The 18,353-nt window shown below is 45.0% G+C and overlaps 1 protein-coding gene across 1 annotated transcript in view; it reads right to left on the reverse strand.

The window, feature by feature from the left end:
* Positions 1–1,908: 1,908 nt before the first annotated feature.
* Positions 1,909–18,353, reverse strand: part of LOC115208484 (heterogeneous nuclear ribonucleoprotein L-like) — a 61,499-nt gene continuing 45,054 nt past the window's right edge. Inside the window, exons 7-13 of the mRNA XM_029776569.1 lie at positions 10,698–10,769; positions 8,909–9,129; positions 8,299–8,420; positions 6,634–6,835; positions 5,977–6,034; positions 5,461–5,559; positions 1,909–3,219 (exon numbers count right to left, since the gene is read on the reverse strand). Of these exons, the coding sequence (XP_029632429.1) occupies positions 3,164–3,219; positions 5,461–5,559; positions 5,977–6,034; positions 6,634–6,835; positions 8,299–8,420; positions 8,909–9,129; positions 10,698–10,769 (830 nt within the window). The 3' untranslated portion in view covers positions 1,909–3,163. The remainder of the gene's footprint in view (positions 3,220–5,460; positions 5,560–5,976; positions 6,035–6,633; positions 6,836–8,298; positions 8,421–8,908; positions 9,130–10,697; positions 10,770–18,353) is intronic.

Genomic DNA, 18,353 nt, shown 5'->3' on the forward strand with positions numbered 1-18,353 from the left:
AGACCCTTTACTCAGTACTTTGTTGAAGAACCTTTGGCAGCGATTATAGCCTCGAGTCTTCTTGGGTATAACGCTACAAGCTTGTAAAAAACAGAAACATCTTATTTACAACTTGATCGGAGTCCACCTGTGGTAAATTCAATTGATTGGACATAATTTGGAAAGGCACACACCTGTCTATATAAGGTCCCACAGTTGACAGTGCATGTCAGAGCAAAAGCCAAGACATGAGGTCGAAGGAATTGTCCGCAGAGCTCCAACACAGGATTGTGTCGAAGGCACAGATTTGGGGAAGGGTACCAAAAAACTTCTGCAGCATTGAAGGTCCCCAAGAACACAGTGGCCTCCATTATTCTTACATGGAAGAAGTTTGGAACCACCAAGACTCTTCATAGAGCTGAGCAATTGGGGAAGGGCCTTGTTCAGGGAGGTGACCAAGAACCCGATGGTCACTCTGACATAACTCCAGAGTTCCTCTGTGGAGATGGGAGGACCTTCCAAAAGGACAACCATCTCTGCAGCACTCTAACAATCAGACCTTCATGGTAGAGTGGCCAGACAGAAGCCACTCCTCAGTAAAAGGCACATGACAGCCTGCTTGGAGTTTGCCAAAAGGCACCTAAAGGATTCTAAGACAATGAGAAACATGATTCTCTGATCTGATGAAAGCAAGATTGAACTCTTTGTTCTGAATGCCAAGTGTCACGTCTGGAGGAAACCTGGCACCGTCCCTACGGTGAAGCATGGTGGTGGCAGCATCATGCAGTGGGAATGTTTTTCAGCGGCAAGGACTGGGAGACTAGTCAGGATCAAGGGAAATATGAAAAGTAAAGTAAAGCAAAGTATAGAGTCAACCTTTATGAAAACCTGCTCCAGAGTGCTCAGTACATCAGACTTGGGCAAAGGTTCACCTTCCAACAGGACAACGACCCTAAGCACACAGCCAAAACAACACTTGAGTGGCCCAGCCAGAGCCCGGACTTGAACCTGATCGAACATTTCTAGAGACCTGAAAATAGCTGTGCAGCGATGCTCCCCATCCAACCTGACATAGCTTGATAGATCTGAAGAGAAAAATGGAAGAAACTCCCCAAATACAGGTGTGCAAAGCTTGTAGTGTCATACCCAAGAAAACTTGAGGCTATAATCGCTGCCAAAGGTGTTTCAACAAAGTACTGAGTAAAGGGTCTGAATACTTATGTTAATGTGATATTTCCGTTTTTTATATTTTATACTTTTGCAAACATTTCTAAAAACCTGTTTTTACTTTGTCATTATGGGCTATTGTGTGTAGATTGATGAGGGGAAAAAACGATTTAGAATAAGGCTGTAATGTAACAAAATGTGTAAAAAGTCAAGGGGTGTAAATACTTTCCCGAATGTACTGTATATTGATAGATTGGCAATTGCTTTTCCAAGCAAGACGCTTTGCAAACCTCTTCACTGTGGGGGCCAGCCGAATGCCAAGATGCGACCAAAATCGACAACGACTATATCCTCAAATCATTTTGCTCATAATCATAATATGATTTGCCTGCTTAATTGCTTCCACATAACTTCAAATGGTCTAAAGTGTAAAAGTGGTTTCCATAACCCTGTGACCTAGATGTCAGGACACCAAATTCTAGGTTAGGAACTGCCAGTCCAACTTTGATCTTGCTAAACTGCTGAATATCCCTCTCTGTATCATGAAACATGACAAAGCTGCAGAAATCTCAAGAAGTCTCACTGTTCTCATTGTTCAAATGAAATTTAGTAGCGATATAACGTTCTATAAATGTTTAATGAAATAATAAACAAATTATAACCCCTTAAAGGTAACCTTATTGCAAAGTGTTACCAGAACTGAATATATTATAGAATGTTAATTGGATAGGCACCTATCGGAATGAGAATAAAATGACATCGTTGTGTATCGACTGGCAAATGTTTTAATGACTGCACATGCTCACAGTGAATTCTTCAGACGTGGTGGTGGTGTGCCAAGTACAAACATGGAGACACAGTATAACTGGGAACACTAAACACATCCAACCCGCATGGACCTTCAGTGTTTGGAACGCTTGAAACACAGTTTGAGATGTCTTCTTCGAAAAATGTAGTCTTGAGAGAAGACAGACGTCTCGTAACGGCTGAGTATTTTCCAACCCTAGATCCAGGGACAGACATGGCGGGTTGCTGCTGACCATCAGATAGTAAGCTGACAGTCCCAAGTGTTCATTTTAGTTTTAATTCAAATGGCCCTCCAAAGAAGAGGACCATCGACAGAAAAAGGTTAGAAAACACCCCTTACAGAAAAAAACACCTGATTTCACATGTGGAAAATCATATGATATGAAATCACATGGAAATGTTTTTTCTTGGAACAATTCACATGTGAAATGTAGTTTTTTTCCATAAGGAACTGCTCTTATTAACATAGTGCCCGGACGCCCACTCAACTGCTATACACACATATGTACAATATAATGTGAACGGGTTGTTCATTTACAAACACTGAGTAATCTCTAATATTGCAGAGTTAGGCACACGCATTTCCACTAGTTTGAACCAGTGTTTCCTCTAGCTGAGAGCAGCCCTCCACTGCCTAAATTGTTTTGTCCTCCATTGGTTTCAATTTGTAATTTTTATCCCAGCTGCCCTTTGGGAATCTTCTGAAAGTTATAAAACTGGCCACTGGCCATTGACATCAGCTTATAAATGAAAATGTACCGTAGGCCACTGTCTTTTGACCACTAAAATAGGTCACGCAACAAAAAGACAAAAGTCAAATTCGGCCCTCATCAAGTCAGCACAGGAAATGTCAAATCAATTGTGGTGCAGAGTAAGCAGCCCTGCCAGGATGCATAGTTGGGCTTTCTTCTCCCTCTATCAGTTACAACTGTCAGCCCAACCACTCGTAGCTCCTTCAAATCATTTTTGTAAACAAAGGAAAAAATACAACTAAAATAATTCATTAAAATAGTTCATATGGGGGGGGGGTGATCTTAAGTGTTTTTAACACCTCGCTTTTCCATTCTCAGGTCCGAGAAAGTGTGTTGACTCTCCACTCTCGCGTTGTTTCTTTCGCTCTCCTTCATTCGGCGCTCTTCCTTTCTCCCCTATCCGCTTCTCTCCTTGTTGATGGCGAACTAGTGCGGCGGCCATCTTGGTTTTCCAGGTCTCAGAGGTGTGAGGAAGTGGAGAAGCAAAGCTTGAGGGTGTAAGGGTTGGAACCATCTGCAGATGGAAAGACAGAATAGAAAGAAGGGATGAGGAGAGGATAAAAAATACATGACTTGCACACACGTTTAACTCTATACATTTACTTTGTGGGGTGTGTGTGTGTGTGTGTGTGTGTGTGTGTGTGTGTGTGTGTGTGTTTGCTCTATAGATTTCCTAGATCACAGGGGAGGTAGCCTGCAGGTATAATCGTTTACTACTTGTTATAAGCATGCACAAGCCTTTATAATGTATTTTAATAATGATTATAACATGTCATGTTTCTTTATGCATCAACATTTCAACTGAATGCCTGGTATTTACTAGTCAGGATCATGTCTCAAGTTTTAATGTCACATGCACAAGGACAGTGAAATGCATACTATAAGCATACTATATACAGGAAATATTTAAAAAGTCAGTTCCAGTACAATATTTACATGTACAGGGATACTGGTGTGACGGAGGTAGATATGTATAGGGGTAAGGTGATAGGCAACAGGATATATGTGTAGAGTCAGTATACATGTATGTACATATTATGTGTGAGTGAGCGAATGATGGAGTGAGTGTTTGTGTGTTGTGTTGTCCCAAGGGGTTACTCCTTATGTTCTGTATTCTGACTATTTTCAGCTAACTGGGACCTCAGGCCTGCCACCCACAAAGAGACTGTGGCGTGAGGCTCTCTGTATGAAAGCCATTATTACTAGAGAAAACAAAGCTTTCTCCTGCAATTTTCCTCCTCTGCCACAAAAACAAATAATGAAAGCACCCGATGGAGTTGTTTGAGGGGGGCTCCATTTTTGTTTTGCCTCACAGTAAAAAAAAAAAGAAGAAAAAAAGACCCAAAGTCTATTGGCTTTTGTTTGCGTTTCTCGGGCCAGTGTGAAGGTGAATACCTGCTGTGTAAGGGAGGAGCACAAGGGAAGAATAAAACAAACATGTCTTTAACTTGTATTGTAGTCGAAAAATAGAGAGAGTGAACAAATGTGAACAATGATGAAGGCCAGTGATGAAGAGGCATCTAGCAGCTAGCCTGGCGTGTTGATTCTATTTGGCATTGTCCGGATGGATGGCGGTATATTCAAGCGGTTAGGATTCCTGGTTTTCACCCAGGCGGCCCGGGTTTGACTCCCGGTATAGGAACGAGTCCTTGGGCTCCCGAGTGGCGCAGCGGTCTAAGGCACTGCATCTCAGTGCTAGAGGCGTCACTACAGACCCTGGTTTGATTCCAGGCTGTATCACAACCGGCCGTGATTGGGAGTCCCATAGGGCGGCGCACAATTGGCGTCGTCCGGGTTAGGGTTTGGCCGGGGTAGGCCGTCATTGTAAATAAGAATGTGTTCTTAACTGACTTGCCTAGCTAAATAAAGGATAAATAAAATTGAAATAAATTGTATATTGGGTTGACGGGTTATTAGGCACGTTCCTGTTGTCCATCATAACATTCAAATTGAGTTGATTAGATAAGAATCTAGGTGTGTTGTTCCTACCTTTCGTTTTCACTAGTAAAGCCTTAAGAAGTGTCATACTTTGAGAACTTCCTACCAAGCTCCTATGTGCGTCAGACACACACAGTTTTTCCTGTTAACAGATGATTCTGAACTGAAGACGTGTGTAACCACGCTAAGGCTTAGCCTATTGGTGATTGTCATTTACTCTGAGTTACCCTGTAATGTATCACGTATTTTATGTACACTGTAATTGTTTGAATCTCAATTATGTCGTGACTAATACATTATATTAGCTGAATGGAGTAAATGCATTCCTCGTTTTACAGAGTCATTATTTGATTGACTTTGATTTGCCTTTCATCTGATAGTTGATTAATTACACTAAACACATAGACCATGCTTGGGTAACACCTTAACATCCCCGAGCTGCTTGCCTCAATAAATTCATGCTTGAACATTGGTCGCCAGGATTAGCTATTTGTATCTAGCCTTTTAATAATTGCATTTGTATTATGCTAATTACATTTCCATGTGGGCGTCAACCTTATATATATATATATTTTTTTTTTAGGTGCATAGTTGCATTCAGAACCATGTTAAATGTCTCGAAGATGTCACTTAAAAAGAGACAGAGGAGTTGGCATGGGTTTTCTAGGGCTGTAGTCTCTGGCACACATATGGTGCTGGCAGAGGTTTGAATCCAGCCTTGTGACCCATTCTCTTTCTGGCATTCTCTCATCATCTCTCGCTCTACTTTTCCGTCATCGAAGCAAGCATTCTCTCCGGAGTAAGACGCAGTACTTACTTGGTATTCTGATCTGGTGGTGGTTGAGGACTGTTAGAACCTCCACAGCGTGTGTCTTGTTGTCAAATTCGAATAAGCCCGAGATCGTTTTGGAGCTGGCTAGAAGGGAGAGGGAAAAACATCGGCACAAATTGAAAAAAAGATAGTGATTGGAAAAGATAACATGTGAAAGTGCTTGTTAATAGTAAATAACAATATGTTATACGCATTTAATAAGTATTTCATCATTCGTAAACATTGATCCGCATTGCAATTTATAAGCATTTACAACATGTATGATAATTTGGAAAGCATTTATGAACATTTATAGAAAAGCATTCATAGTGGTCTATTCATATCAATCATAGTAGAATACAATTTATCTATTTATTTTATTCCTTATTAATTATTTTTGCCTAGCTGTTGCTGACACATTTAGAAAAACAGCTGAATGTCTATGACTAGTACCTCTACTGAATTGACGTATGCTATATAACGTCCATTTAGTCCAACACAATGAATGGAATGAGCACTTACGTTTTGCATCGAAGACTTTGAACTTGATGAAACCGGGTACCTCATGCTCTGTACATAACTAAACATAAAAGCACACAACAGAAAGGATTCAGCTATTGCGTCAACATTGCTTCATTCAGTGTTTTCTATAAATAATCCACTAGATGGTGATGGTATGATGTGAATCTCAACACTGGACAATAAATAGGCTACTACAGGCAAGTGTTATTCAAACCTGGTCTTGGAGGGCCACTGTCTGTCTGATGCCAAATAACTTATTGCAAACATATTGCAAACATTTGAATGCCTGTTTATTAAAATGTTAAGAACAATCACCCCACTTGCTTGTGTCCTCTCTACCCTATAGGCAGATGTCTCCTATTACCCATTCTCAGGGTCATCCAAACTTTTAATTCCACTATAGAAAGGGTTCTACCTCCCTTTAACCCAACCTCCCGCCTCTCTAAACATCAGTCACCATTCCAACCTAAACACCCCTTCCTTCCTTCCTTCCTTCCTTCCTTCCTTCCTTCCTTCCTTCCTTCCTTCCTTCCTTCCTTCCTTCCTTCCTTCCTTCCTTCCTTCCTTCCTTCCTTCCTTCCTTCCTTCCTTCCTTCCTTCCCTCCCTCCCTCCCTCCCTCCCTCCCTCCCCTCCCCTCCCCTCCCCTCCACACCCACCCTCTGCAGCTCGTCCTCAGTGATGCAGGGAGGGACATTGTAGAAGTGCAGCACAGTGGCGGGCGGCTGGATGATGTTCTTGGACGCCTGGCCCACGCTGCTGAAGCGGTTGTTCCGGGTCATGGCGAAGTCCTTGTAGCTGCTGCTGCCGTCCTCCAGCTCAAACACCTGACTGGGGATGACCGCGTGCTGCTTGGACACACTGGAGGGAGGAATGGATAGAGCAATAGATAGATAGACAGATAGATAGAGAGTGTGTAACAGGAATGATAAACAAGAGAAGGGAGGGATGGGGAAGAGATAAGAAGATGAGTAAAGGAGACGAATCAGAACGCAGCTCATAGATTTCCAGCCATAGAAAATCTATGTGTAATTCTATGTTTCCAGCTCTCCTTTAGTGGGTGAACAAAAAGGAAGCATTTTAAATGGGGTTTATATATTCCGGAGGCCAAGGTACAGATAGGGATAAGAAGACATGTCTTGACCCTCTAACAACAAATTGGCTCTCAAGGGCCGAGGGGAACAAGAGGTTAGGTGCTGCAAGAGGCTAACACCCAATGGGTTGAAGGGGATTTATGAAATGCCCTTTAGGGTTTTCAATGCTATGCAGTCTCTCATTTAGAGGCCTTGTGATATAACTATCGCTGTTTGTTTAACATGCTATAATTATTCTGGCATTGTTTGTATTGTAACATTCTATACTATTTGGGGCATTGTTTATAACATGCTATGGAAAACTATGTATTTTATGCCACGAAATCCATCTCTTTCACAACATATAGCATGTTACAAACAACGCCCCGCATGTTGCAGCAATGTCTTCAGATTGGTATGCAGTCAGTTGGTGGTGGACCGTCCACCAACATAATGAAACGCTATTTGAATTCCTTGCGGCGAGGTTGAGGCCCAGCGGAGCTGAACGAAGCCTCATCTGAACTGGATCTAACAGCTAAGGCAATTCATTATTCTGATAGATGGAGGCTGCCAATTTGATAGGGCAAAGCAACCCACACAGAGGCTTTGAACAGCCAATGCTGTCGAGACAAATAAGTGCGCCTCCTCTGTCGCTTTTGAAGATTCCAAAACACAAACTTGCTAAGCAACAGACTGATGATAATGATGTTGGTAATAGCTATTTCTAAAGTAAATGTTGACATTTTTTATCGAAATGTAAGAGTGTTATATTTAGGTCATAAATTACAACATTTACTGAAGGAAAGTTTTATTTTATGTAAGGCCAAAATAAAGAGTTACAAGTTATGTAAGCCAAACTATACATTTTTGTTTCTGTTGCTTTAGCGAAAACATGCTATTAAGTATCATGGTATAGGCCCTGTTAAAATCCTTCTAAAATCCTCTTTTCCTTCCTTCCTAGAAGTAATTATTGATCTAAAACTAGATGAAACCAAGGGGACCATTAGGTTCTAAGTGTTCAAACAATGTCTCTTTCAAAAAATGACCTTGCATCCTCTCTTCTTGCCTCCTTCTCAAAACGCATTTGAGGAGAAGATCCAAGGTTCTTCCCTTACACCTGTTCTTCCAACATATTTTGACAAGGAGGCACGGAGAGATGACGCGAGGAATCGAGGAAAGATGAATGTCACGCTCATCAAGGTAGGGTTCAGGTGGTGGCGGGGTCAAAGGTGAAACATGTAACCTCCTCACCAGACGTTGAGCCTCTTGCTGAACACCTTGATGCTGTTGAGGTGTGTGATGGATCGGTCCACAGCGTACTCATCTCCCATCTCTACCAGTGCGGTGCCCGGGACGCTCTTCATAAACTTCACCTGGGGCGTAAATAAGACCGAATGGCATCACTGTGAATCAATACAGACCTTCTGATATTCTACTAGGTGACACTGATCTTGGGTCAGTTTTGCATTTCCTCTACTAATGGCTGCTCTTCGACGACGCCAGTACTACTCCAGTATCAACACACATGATTCAATTGGTCAACTAATCACTAAGCACACTTTTGTTTTTAATCCACGTTAATACAGAGACCAAACGGAATAAGTCTCAATCCAAAACATATTACGGTTCAGGGTTCAATTGAATCAAACTGGTAGGCACTCCCCTCACAGTGGTAGGTTGCTGGCAGTTTTTCTGTAACCAAAGCTACTGCATAAAGATTGCCATGGCAACTTTGATTGTATCCACCCCCGAGTCACACTAGCTGTCACTCGACTGCCCTCAACCCTCTCATTTAAAAAGGGGCAATCCAGGCAATCCAATCTAGCTTTAATCGCGTGTGAAAACAGTCGCTGACACTGACCTTCTCAATATTCCCGTACAGGCAGAAGAGGTTGAAGATGCGGGTGCAGTTCATCTTGGCGGGGTGCAGGCCGCTCACCATGGCGACCGACGAGCTGGAGGCGTGGCCCATATAGGAGGAGGTCTGGGGCAGGGGGTAGGCGACCACCTCCTGGGCGTCATGGGGGGAGCTCCTCTTGTACCTGTTATTGCTGGGCACGGGCAGCAGGGGGCAGTGTGACCCTGGAGAGTGGGAAAGAGAGAGAGAGAGAGAGAGAGAGGGAATAAGACAATGAGAGAAAGTGAGAAATAGAGAGAGGAGATGGGGATAGAGAGAGAGGGAGAGAGAGGGGGGCAGGAGAGAAAGAGAGAGAGAGAGACAAAATATAGATTAGGGGAGAGAGAGAAAGTGAGAGAGAGAAAGAAATAGAGTGGGTGAGAGAGTGAGAGACAGAGGGGGGCAGAGAGGGAGAGAGAAAGAACAAGAAAAAGCTGCCACAGACATAGAATGACCTTATTGGGGATGGTTGAGATGACACTGCATACTTCTCCCCTCACCCCTCAGCCCCCAGTCCTCAGCCCCCACCCCTCAGCCCTCAGCCCCCACCCCTCAGCCCCCACCCCTCAGCCCCCACCCCTCAGCCCTCAGCCCCCACCCCTCAGCCCTCAGCCCCCAGCCCTCAGCCCCCACCCCTCAGCCCCCACCCCTCAGCCCCCACCCCTCAGCCCCCAGTCCTCAGCCCCCACCCCTCAGCCCCCACCCCTCAGCCCCCACCCCTCAGCCCCCAGTCCTCAGCCCCCACCCCTCAGCCCCCAGCCCTCAGTCCCCACCCCTCAGCCCCCACACCTCACCCCCCACCCCTCAGCCCCCAGCCCTCAGCCCCCACCCCTCAGCCCCCACCCCTCAGCCCCCACACCTCACCCCCCACCCCTCAGCCCTCAGCCCCCCACGAAGAAGGAGAAAGAATTCCAGCAGTACTAAAAAAGGTCCTAGACCATTTTCTACACCACTGCACCCAGTTTCCCCTGCAGATCTTGCTAATTACCAAGTGCCTTCAAGAGTAGCCGCTCACATCACCACACTCTTTCCAAACTCCCGACACACACATATGCACACACACGCACGCACGCACGCACACGCACACACACACACACACACACACACACACACACACACACACACACACACACACACACACACACAGACACCACCCCTCCTCCCCCTGTGTTTCCATCCATCCAACCTCCACCACCTCCTCCAGATGTAAGTGTCTGTAGGGGATGGAGCTTAATTACAGGATACCCAAAACCCAGCTGCACAATGACAGTCACACACACACACACACACACACACACACACACACACACACAGAGAGAGAGAGAGAGAGAGAGAGAGAGAGAGAGAGAGAGAGAGAGAAATGGATGGATGGACAAATAAAGAGGGATGGGGGAAAAAAGATAGAATGAGAGATTCTGAGAAAGAGAGAGATGATGAGTCAGAGAGAGGGATACAGAGAAAGGGAGAGGCTGGGAGAAAGAAAGGTGGAAGAAGAGAGACTGAAAGAGAGGAGAATGAAAGAGGGATCTAGAGAGAGAGAGATGCTGAGAGAGGGAGCGAGAGATGGAGAAAGAGAGAGGTGAGTCACAATGAGAGAGGGATAAAGAGAGAAGGACTAAGCATGTGTGTGTTTGTGTGTGTGTTTGTGTGTGTGTGTTTGTGTGTGTGAGGGAGAGACATGAGACAAAAAGAGAGAAAGAGCGAGGGAGGGAGGGAGGGATAAAGAGAGGCAGCGAATTTGAGCGACACTGACCATAGCCGTTGTCGCTGTAGGAGGACGGATGCTCTCCCAGAATGGCCTGGCGTTGCCTCCCCTTCCCCCGCTCTGCAACACAGAGAGAATACACAGTGTAAGGCAAATGTGAAGTGACAATGCCACCAGGTGCCAACTGCACATCCATCCCCTCAAAATGCACAGACACGCACAGATACACACACACGGAGACTAACAGACACAGGCACACACACATGCACACATGGGATTAACACACACAAGACTAACACACAAGCACATATACGCACACACACACACACAAATTGGCACATTTGCACGCCAGCCTAGGAATGACTGAAAACCATAAAACCACACTACGCAAGCCGATTCGATTTAGTAACAGCAAATCTAGACACTACTTGACACTTGTGGTAATTGGCATAACAGCAAAACAAGACACGTTTGGTTCACATTTGGCCTTTCACTTCAAATGACACATTTCTCTTCTTTGGCTGACTGAGCCTGGTGAATTGCAGAGGAACGATAAAAAAGTGTGTGGGGGGGGGGTTTCGGGACAGGGGCGTGTTAAAATGACAGTTAAAATGTCACAGTCACAGTTCAATGGCCTCGGGTGGAAACGTTGACCCAGATAGGAGGGAAAATGCACTGACATGGAAAAAGGTATATTAAGCAGCCTTCTACCCTAATCCTCTTACTGTGAACCAGGAAAGGGACAAACAGAACAAAGATAAGTATTTTCAGCCCATCTTTTCCCCAATGCAGCTTACTGGCAGATTCGCAGACAAACCCACTCGAGGTGCTGTCAGAACTAAGACTGAAGCATATGTAATATAATTGTTTTCATGTAAGGTGTCCCAATGAAGTTACAGACTACTATATGGAGCACTGCTGGAAACAGCCTCCGTCTTTGTTAGCCTGGTCCCAGATCTGTTTGTGCTGTATACCTCTATGGGGCTTTGTCTGTACAGCACAAGCAGATATAGGACCAGGCTATCTCACTGCATCCTTCACTCATCAAACAAACGTCATCTAATATGAAACGATTCCTTAACATTTTCGAGGTGTTGGTGGGAGGTGGTGGCGTGAGTATTTCAATGACCTACGGACAACCATCAACTCAGTGAACCCCGTTACGGTGAGGATTTGAGAGGAGTGTGTGCGCCAGACTGCGTGTGTGCGTGCGCGCGCTGTTCACGTGCACGTGTCTTTCAGCGCAAGTGCCAATGACTCAACCCGCGCTACATCATTTGAACATCATTTCAAAGTCTCATTTCAACAATGCGAGAGAGAACTGGTGCTGCTCGACGCAGACACAAACGGAAGGTGCAGCGCGGAGTTGAAAGAGAACGCATGCCGTCCACAGGGGACCAAGCTCATGCAGAGCTAAGCTAATTGGTACAAAACGAGCAGTTAGGCGGGCAGGAACCGGTGGGATTGGTGGTTTGCCGTACTTGTACAGAAAGCCCAAAGAGAAGGGGAGAGGAGAAGGATTAACTGAGAGGAGAGGAGGAGTGGCCTTGATGCCTGCACTGAGCCGACAGGTTCGCCATTCGCCTGACAGAGTGGCAGAGAGAGAGAAAGAGAGAGGGGGGAGGAAGAGCAAGAGAGACGGCGGGAGAGAGTGAGGAGGGGAGAGAGAAAGAGCGAGAGATACAAAGAGGCCTCTGACAATGACGTCATCCCAGTAGTTGGGATAAATCTATGGAAATTGTATCTGCCCACATAAACCTGGCAGTACATAGGGGATCAATAAATGTAAAAAACGATAGAGCGGTACTGTGAAACGTTTATTTATTTTTTTACAGATAAGGGGTAAGAGATGTGTGGAACACACCTGACGTGTTTCTCTCGTGTCTCATCTAAATGTTTAATAAGGCACGTCCACTGCAGGTGCGAATACACTTCTAGACTTTACTTGAAGTGTTTTGAGGCAATGCTCTCGAGTACCTTCGAGGCAATGTACTCAAAAGAACGAACAAGAGGTTTGAAAGACAACATCCATAAACTACTATGTGATTCTGATGAGAAGAATTACATCTATTTACACGCAGTCCTTCTCTATGTTTGTATAATAAACTACTGTATAGACACCGAACAAATCCTTTTTGAAGAGCATCTGATATGGTAAGGGCCTCAAGTGCGAATATAGCATTTCAATTTCCCCAAAATGCAAGCTGATTAGGATTTAAATTTACCATCTGTGGCTCAAGAGGATTGTGTGGGGCTGTTTTATTTTAATTTCTCTCGGTTTGCACTAAAGTTCTTCCAATCCATTATCATTCAGCCTTTTTTCATGTCAGCATTTTATTTTCCGCCTCTTGCTATTTTTCTAGTTGCTTGTCTGTCTCCTTCCTCCGGTCAATAGAAACAATTGGAAGCTAACCATACATCTTCAACTCTACGGCAAAAAGTCCTTGACGCCGTCAAAGTCAAACAGACCTTCAAATCCAATACACGGCAAGGACGATCGATTGGAGAGCAGCCCTGGCTTGTGGGTGATAAGACACTGTTTACCCTCCATTTGTGGCGAGAGAATTGGAATCGGGGTTGGCCGTGTCAATCACACTGTCCAACAGACGTTTAATCAAGCCCAAGTCACACAAGGCAGGCTTTCTGCTTAGTTAAAAACCATGCTCCCATTGATATGAATATGATTATGGGATGTAGTCTATCTACGGCACCTCATATTGTTAAAGCATCCCCAGTACATGAGAGCTTCAAATTCAGAGAACAAGGGTTCTCTTTTATTGAGCATTGCAATGCTATAATATTTGGTGTGGGGACAATGCTATTGTACAGCGCATTCGGAAAGTATTCAGACCCCTTGACTTTTTACACATTTTGTTACGTTACAGCCTCATTCTAAAATTGATTCGACCATTTTTCCCCTCGTCAATCTACACACAATACCCCATAATGACAAAGCAAAAACAGGTTTTTAGAACATTTTGCAAATGTATAAATAACCCCCCACCGGAAATATCACATTTACATAAGTATTCAGACCCTTTACTCAGTACTTTGTTGAAGCTCCTTTGGCAGCGATTACAGCCTCGAGTCTTCTTGGGTATAACACTACAAGCTTGGCACACCTGTATTTGGGTAGTTTCTCCCATTCTTCTCCGCAGATCCTCTCGAACTATGTCAGGTTGGATGGGGAGCGTCGCTGCACAGCTATTTTTAGGTCTCTCCAGAGATGTTCGATCGGGTTCAAGAACAGGCTTTGGCTGGGCCACTCAAGGACATTCAGAGACTTGTCCCAAAGCCACTCCTGCGTTGTCGTGGCTGTGTGCTTAGGGCCCTGTTGGAAGGTGAACCTCTGGAGCAGGTTTTCATCAAGGATCTCTCTGGACTTTTCTCCGTTCATCTTTCCCTCGATCCTGACTAGTCTCCCAGTCCCTGCCGCTGAAAAACATCCCCACAGCATGATGCTGCCACCACCATGCTTCACCACAGGGATGGTGCCAGGTTTCCTCCAGACATGACGCTTGGCAGTCAGGACAAAGAGTTCAATCTTGGTTTCATCAGACCAGAAAATCATGTTTCTAACGGTCTGAGAGTCCTAGTTGCCTTTTGGAAAACTCCAAGTGGGCTGTCATGTGCCTTTTACTGAGGAGTGACTTCCGTCTGACCACTCTACCATAAAGGCCTGATTAGTGGAGTGTTGCAGAGATGGTTGTCCTTCTGCAAGGTTCTCCCATCTCCACAGAGGAACTCTTGAGCTCTGTCAGAGTGACCATCGGGTTCTTAGTCACCTCCCTAACCAAGGCCCTTCTCCCCCGATTGCTCAGTTTGGCCGGGCGGACAGCTCTAGGAAGAGTCTTGGTGGTTCCAAACTTATTCCATTTAAGAATGATGGAGGCCACTGTGTTCTTGGGGACCATCAATGCTGGTACCCTTCCCCAGATCTGTGCCTCGACACAATCCTGTCTCGAAGCTCAACGAACAATTCCCTCGACCTCATGGCTTGTTTTTGCTCTGACATGCATTGTCAACTGTAGGACCTTATAAAAAACAGGTGTCTGCCTTTCCAAACTATGTCCAATTAACTGAATGTACCACACGTGGACTCTAATCAAGTTGTAGAAACATCTCACGGATGATGAATGGATACAGGATGTACTTGAGCTCAATTTCGAGTTTCATAGCAAAAGGTCTGTATACTTACAGTGGGGAGAACAAGTATTTGATACACTGCCGATTTTGCAGGTTTTCCTACTTACAAAGCATGTAGAGGTCTGTAATTTTTATCATAGGTACACTTCAACTGTGAAAGACTGAATCTAAAACAAAAATCCAGAAAATCACATTGTATGATTTTTAAGTAATTAAGTTGCATTTTATTGCATGACATAAGTATTTGATCACCTACCAACCAGTAAGAATTCCGGCTCTCACAGACCTGTTAGTTTTTCTTTAAGAAGCCCTCCTGTTCTTCACTCATTACCTGTATTAACTGCACCTGTTTGAACTCGTTACCTGTATAAAAGACACCTGTCCACACAATCAATCAAACAGACTCCAACCTCTCCACAATGGCCAAGACCAGAGAGCTGTGTAAGGACATCAGGGATAAAATTGTAGACCTGCACAAGGCTGGGATGGGCTACATGACAATAGGCAAGCAGCTTGGTGAGAAGGCAACAACTGTTGGCGCAATTATTATAAAATGGAAGAAGTTCAAGATGACGGTCAATCACCCTCGGTCTGGGGCTCCATGCAAGATCTCACCTCGCGAGGCATCAATGATCATGAGGAAGGTGAGGGATCAGCCCAGAACTACACGGCAGGACCTGGTCAATGACCTGAAGAGAGCTGGGACCACAGTCTCAAAGAAAACCATTAGTAACACACTACGCCGTCATGGATTAAAATCCTGCAGCGCACGCAAGGTCCCCCTGCTCAAGCCAGCGCATGTCCAGGCCCGTCTGAAGTTTGCCAATGACCATCTGGATGATCCAGAGGAGGAATGGGAGGTCATGTGGTCTGATGAGACAAAAATAGCTTTTTAGTCTAAACTCCACTCGCCGTGTTTGGAGGAAGAAGAAGGATGAGTACAACCCCAAGAACACCATCCCAACCGTGAAGCATGGAGGTGGAAACATCATTCTTTGGGGATGATTTTCTGCAAAGGGGACAGGACGACTGCACCGTATTGAGGGGAGGATGGATGGGGCCATGTATCGCGAGATCTTGGCCAACAACCTCCTTCCCTCAGTAAGAGCATTGAAGATGGGTCGTGGCTGGGTTTTCCAGCATGACAACGAACCGAAACACACAGCCAGGGCAACTAAGGAGTGGTTCCGTAAGAAGCATCTCAAGGTCCTGGAGTGGTCTAGCCAGTCTCCAGACCTGAACCCAATAGAAAATGTTTGGAGGGAGCTGAAAGTCGTATTGCCCAGCGACAGCCCCAAAACCTGAAGGATCTGGAGAAGGTCTGTATGGAGGAATGGGCCAAAATCCCTGCTGCAGTGTGTGCAAACCTGGTCAAGAACTACAGGAAACGTATGATCTCTGTAATTGCAAACAAAGGTTTCTGTACCAAATATTAAGTTCTGGTTTTCTGATGTATCAAATACTTATGTCATGCAATAAAAAGCAAATTAATTACTTAAAAATCATACAATGTGATTTTATGGATTTTTGTTTTAGATTCCGTCTCTCACAGTTGAAGTGTACCTATGATAAAAATTACAGACCTCTACATGCTTTGTAAGTAGGAAAACCTGCAAAATCGACAGTGTATCAAATACACTGCTCAAAAAATAAAGGGAACACAAAAATAACACATCCTAGATCTGAATAAATGAAATAATCTTATTAAATACTTTTTTCTTTACATAGTTGAATGTGCTGACAACAAAATCACACAAAAATAATCAATGGAAATCCAATTTATCAACCCATGGAGGTCTGGATTTGGAGTCACACTCAAAATTAAAGTGGAAAAACACACTACAGGCTGATCCAACTTTGATGTAATATCCTTAAAACAAGTCAAAATGAGGCTCAGTAGTGTGTGTGGCCTCCACGTGCCTGTATGACCTCCCTACAATGCCTGGGCATGCTCCTGATGAGGTGGCGGATGGTCTCCTGAGGGATCTCCTCCCAGACCTGGACTAAAGCATCCGCCAACTCCTGGACAGTCTGTGGTGCAACGTGGCGTTGGTGGATGGAGCGAGACATGATGTCCCAGATGTGCTCAATTGGATTCAGGTCTGGGGAACGGGCGGGCCAGTCCATGGCATCAATGCCTTCCTCTTGCAGGAACTGCTGACACACTCCAGCCACATGAGGTCTAGCATTGTCTTGCATTAGGAGGAACCCAGGGCCAACCGCACCAGCATATGGTCTCACAAGGGGTCTGAGGATCTCATCTCGGTACCTAATGGCAGTCAGGCTACCTCTGGCGAGCATATGGAGGGCTGTGCGGCCCCCCAAAGAAATGCCACCCCACACCATGACTGACCCACCGCCAAACCGGTCATGCTGGAGGATGTTGCAGGCAGCAGAACGTTCTCCACGGTGTCTCCAGACTCTGTCACGTCTGTCACATGTGCTCAGTGTGAACCTGCTTTCATCTGTGAAGAGCACAGGGCGCCAGTGGTGAATTTGACAATCTTGGTGTTCTCTGGCAAATGCCAAATGTCCTGCACGGTGTTAGGCTATAAGCACAACCCCCACCTGTGGACGTCGGGCCCTCATACCACCCTCATGGAGTCTGTTTCTGACCGTTTGAGCAGACACATGCACATTTGTGGCCTGATGGAAGTCATTTTGCAGGGCTCTGGCAGTGCGCCTCCTGCCCCTCCTTGCACAAATGCGGAGGTAGCGGTCCTGCTGCTGGGTTGTTGCCCTCCTACGGCCTCCTCCACGTCTCCTGATGTACTGGCCTGTCTCCTGGTAGCGCCTCCATGCTCTGGACACTACGCTGACAGACACAGCAAACCTTCTTGTCACAGCTCGCATTGATGTGCCATCCTGGATGAGCTGCACTACCTGAGCCACTTGTGTGGGTTGTAGACTCCGTCTCATGCTACCACTAGAGTGAAAGCACCGCCAGCATTCAAAAGTGACCAAAACATCAGCCAGGAAGCATAGGAACTGAGAAGTGGTCTGTGGTCACCACCTGCAGAACCACTCCTTTATTGGGGGTGTCTTGCTAATTGCCTATAATTTCCACCTGTTGTCTATTCCATTTGCACAACAGCATGTGAAATTTATTGTCAATCAGTGTTGCTTCCTAAGTGGACAGTTTGATTTCACAGAAGTGTGATTGACTTGGAGTTACATTGTGTTGTTTAAGTGTTCCCTTTATTTTTTTGAGCAGTGTACTTGTTCTCCCCACTCTATGTAAATAAAGTATTTTTTTATATATATATTTTTTATGTGCAAAAATGTTTAAAAATGTTTTCGCTTTGTCATTATGGGGTATCTCTAGGTGCGTAGATTGATGAGAATGAAAAACAATTTAATCCATTTTATTTTATGGCTGTAACTAACAAAATGTGGAAAATGGGAAGGGGTCAGAATACTTCCCGAATGCACTGTATATCTGTATATCAAATGAATATGCATCGATTCAATGGTGTGGGCTCAGCAAAGGGAGAGGGGTATAGGCTCTGTTATGAACAGACTATGATGTTTTCACCGATTAAGCATAGATAGATGACA

The sequence above is a fragment of the Salmo trutta genome, chromosome 14 (assembly GCF_901001165.1).
Source record: "Salmo trutta chromosome 14, fSalTru1.1, whole genome shotgun sequence".
Classification (NCBI taxonomy): Eukaryota; Metazoa; Chordata; class Actinopteri; order Salmoniformes; family Salmonidae; genus Salmo; species Salmo trutta.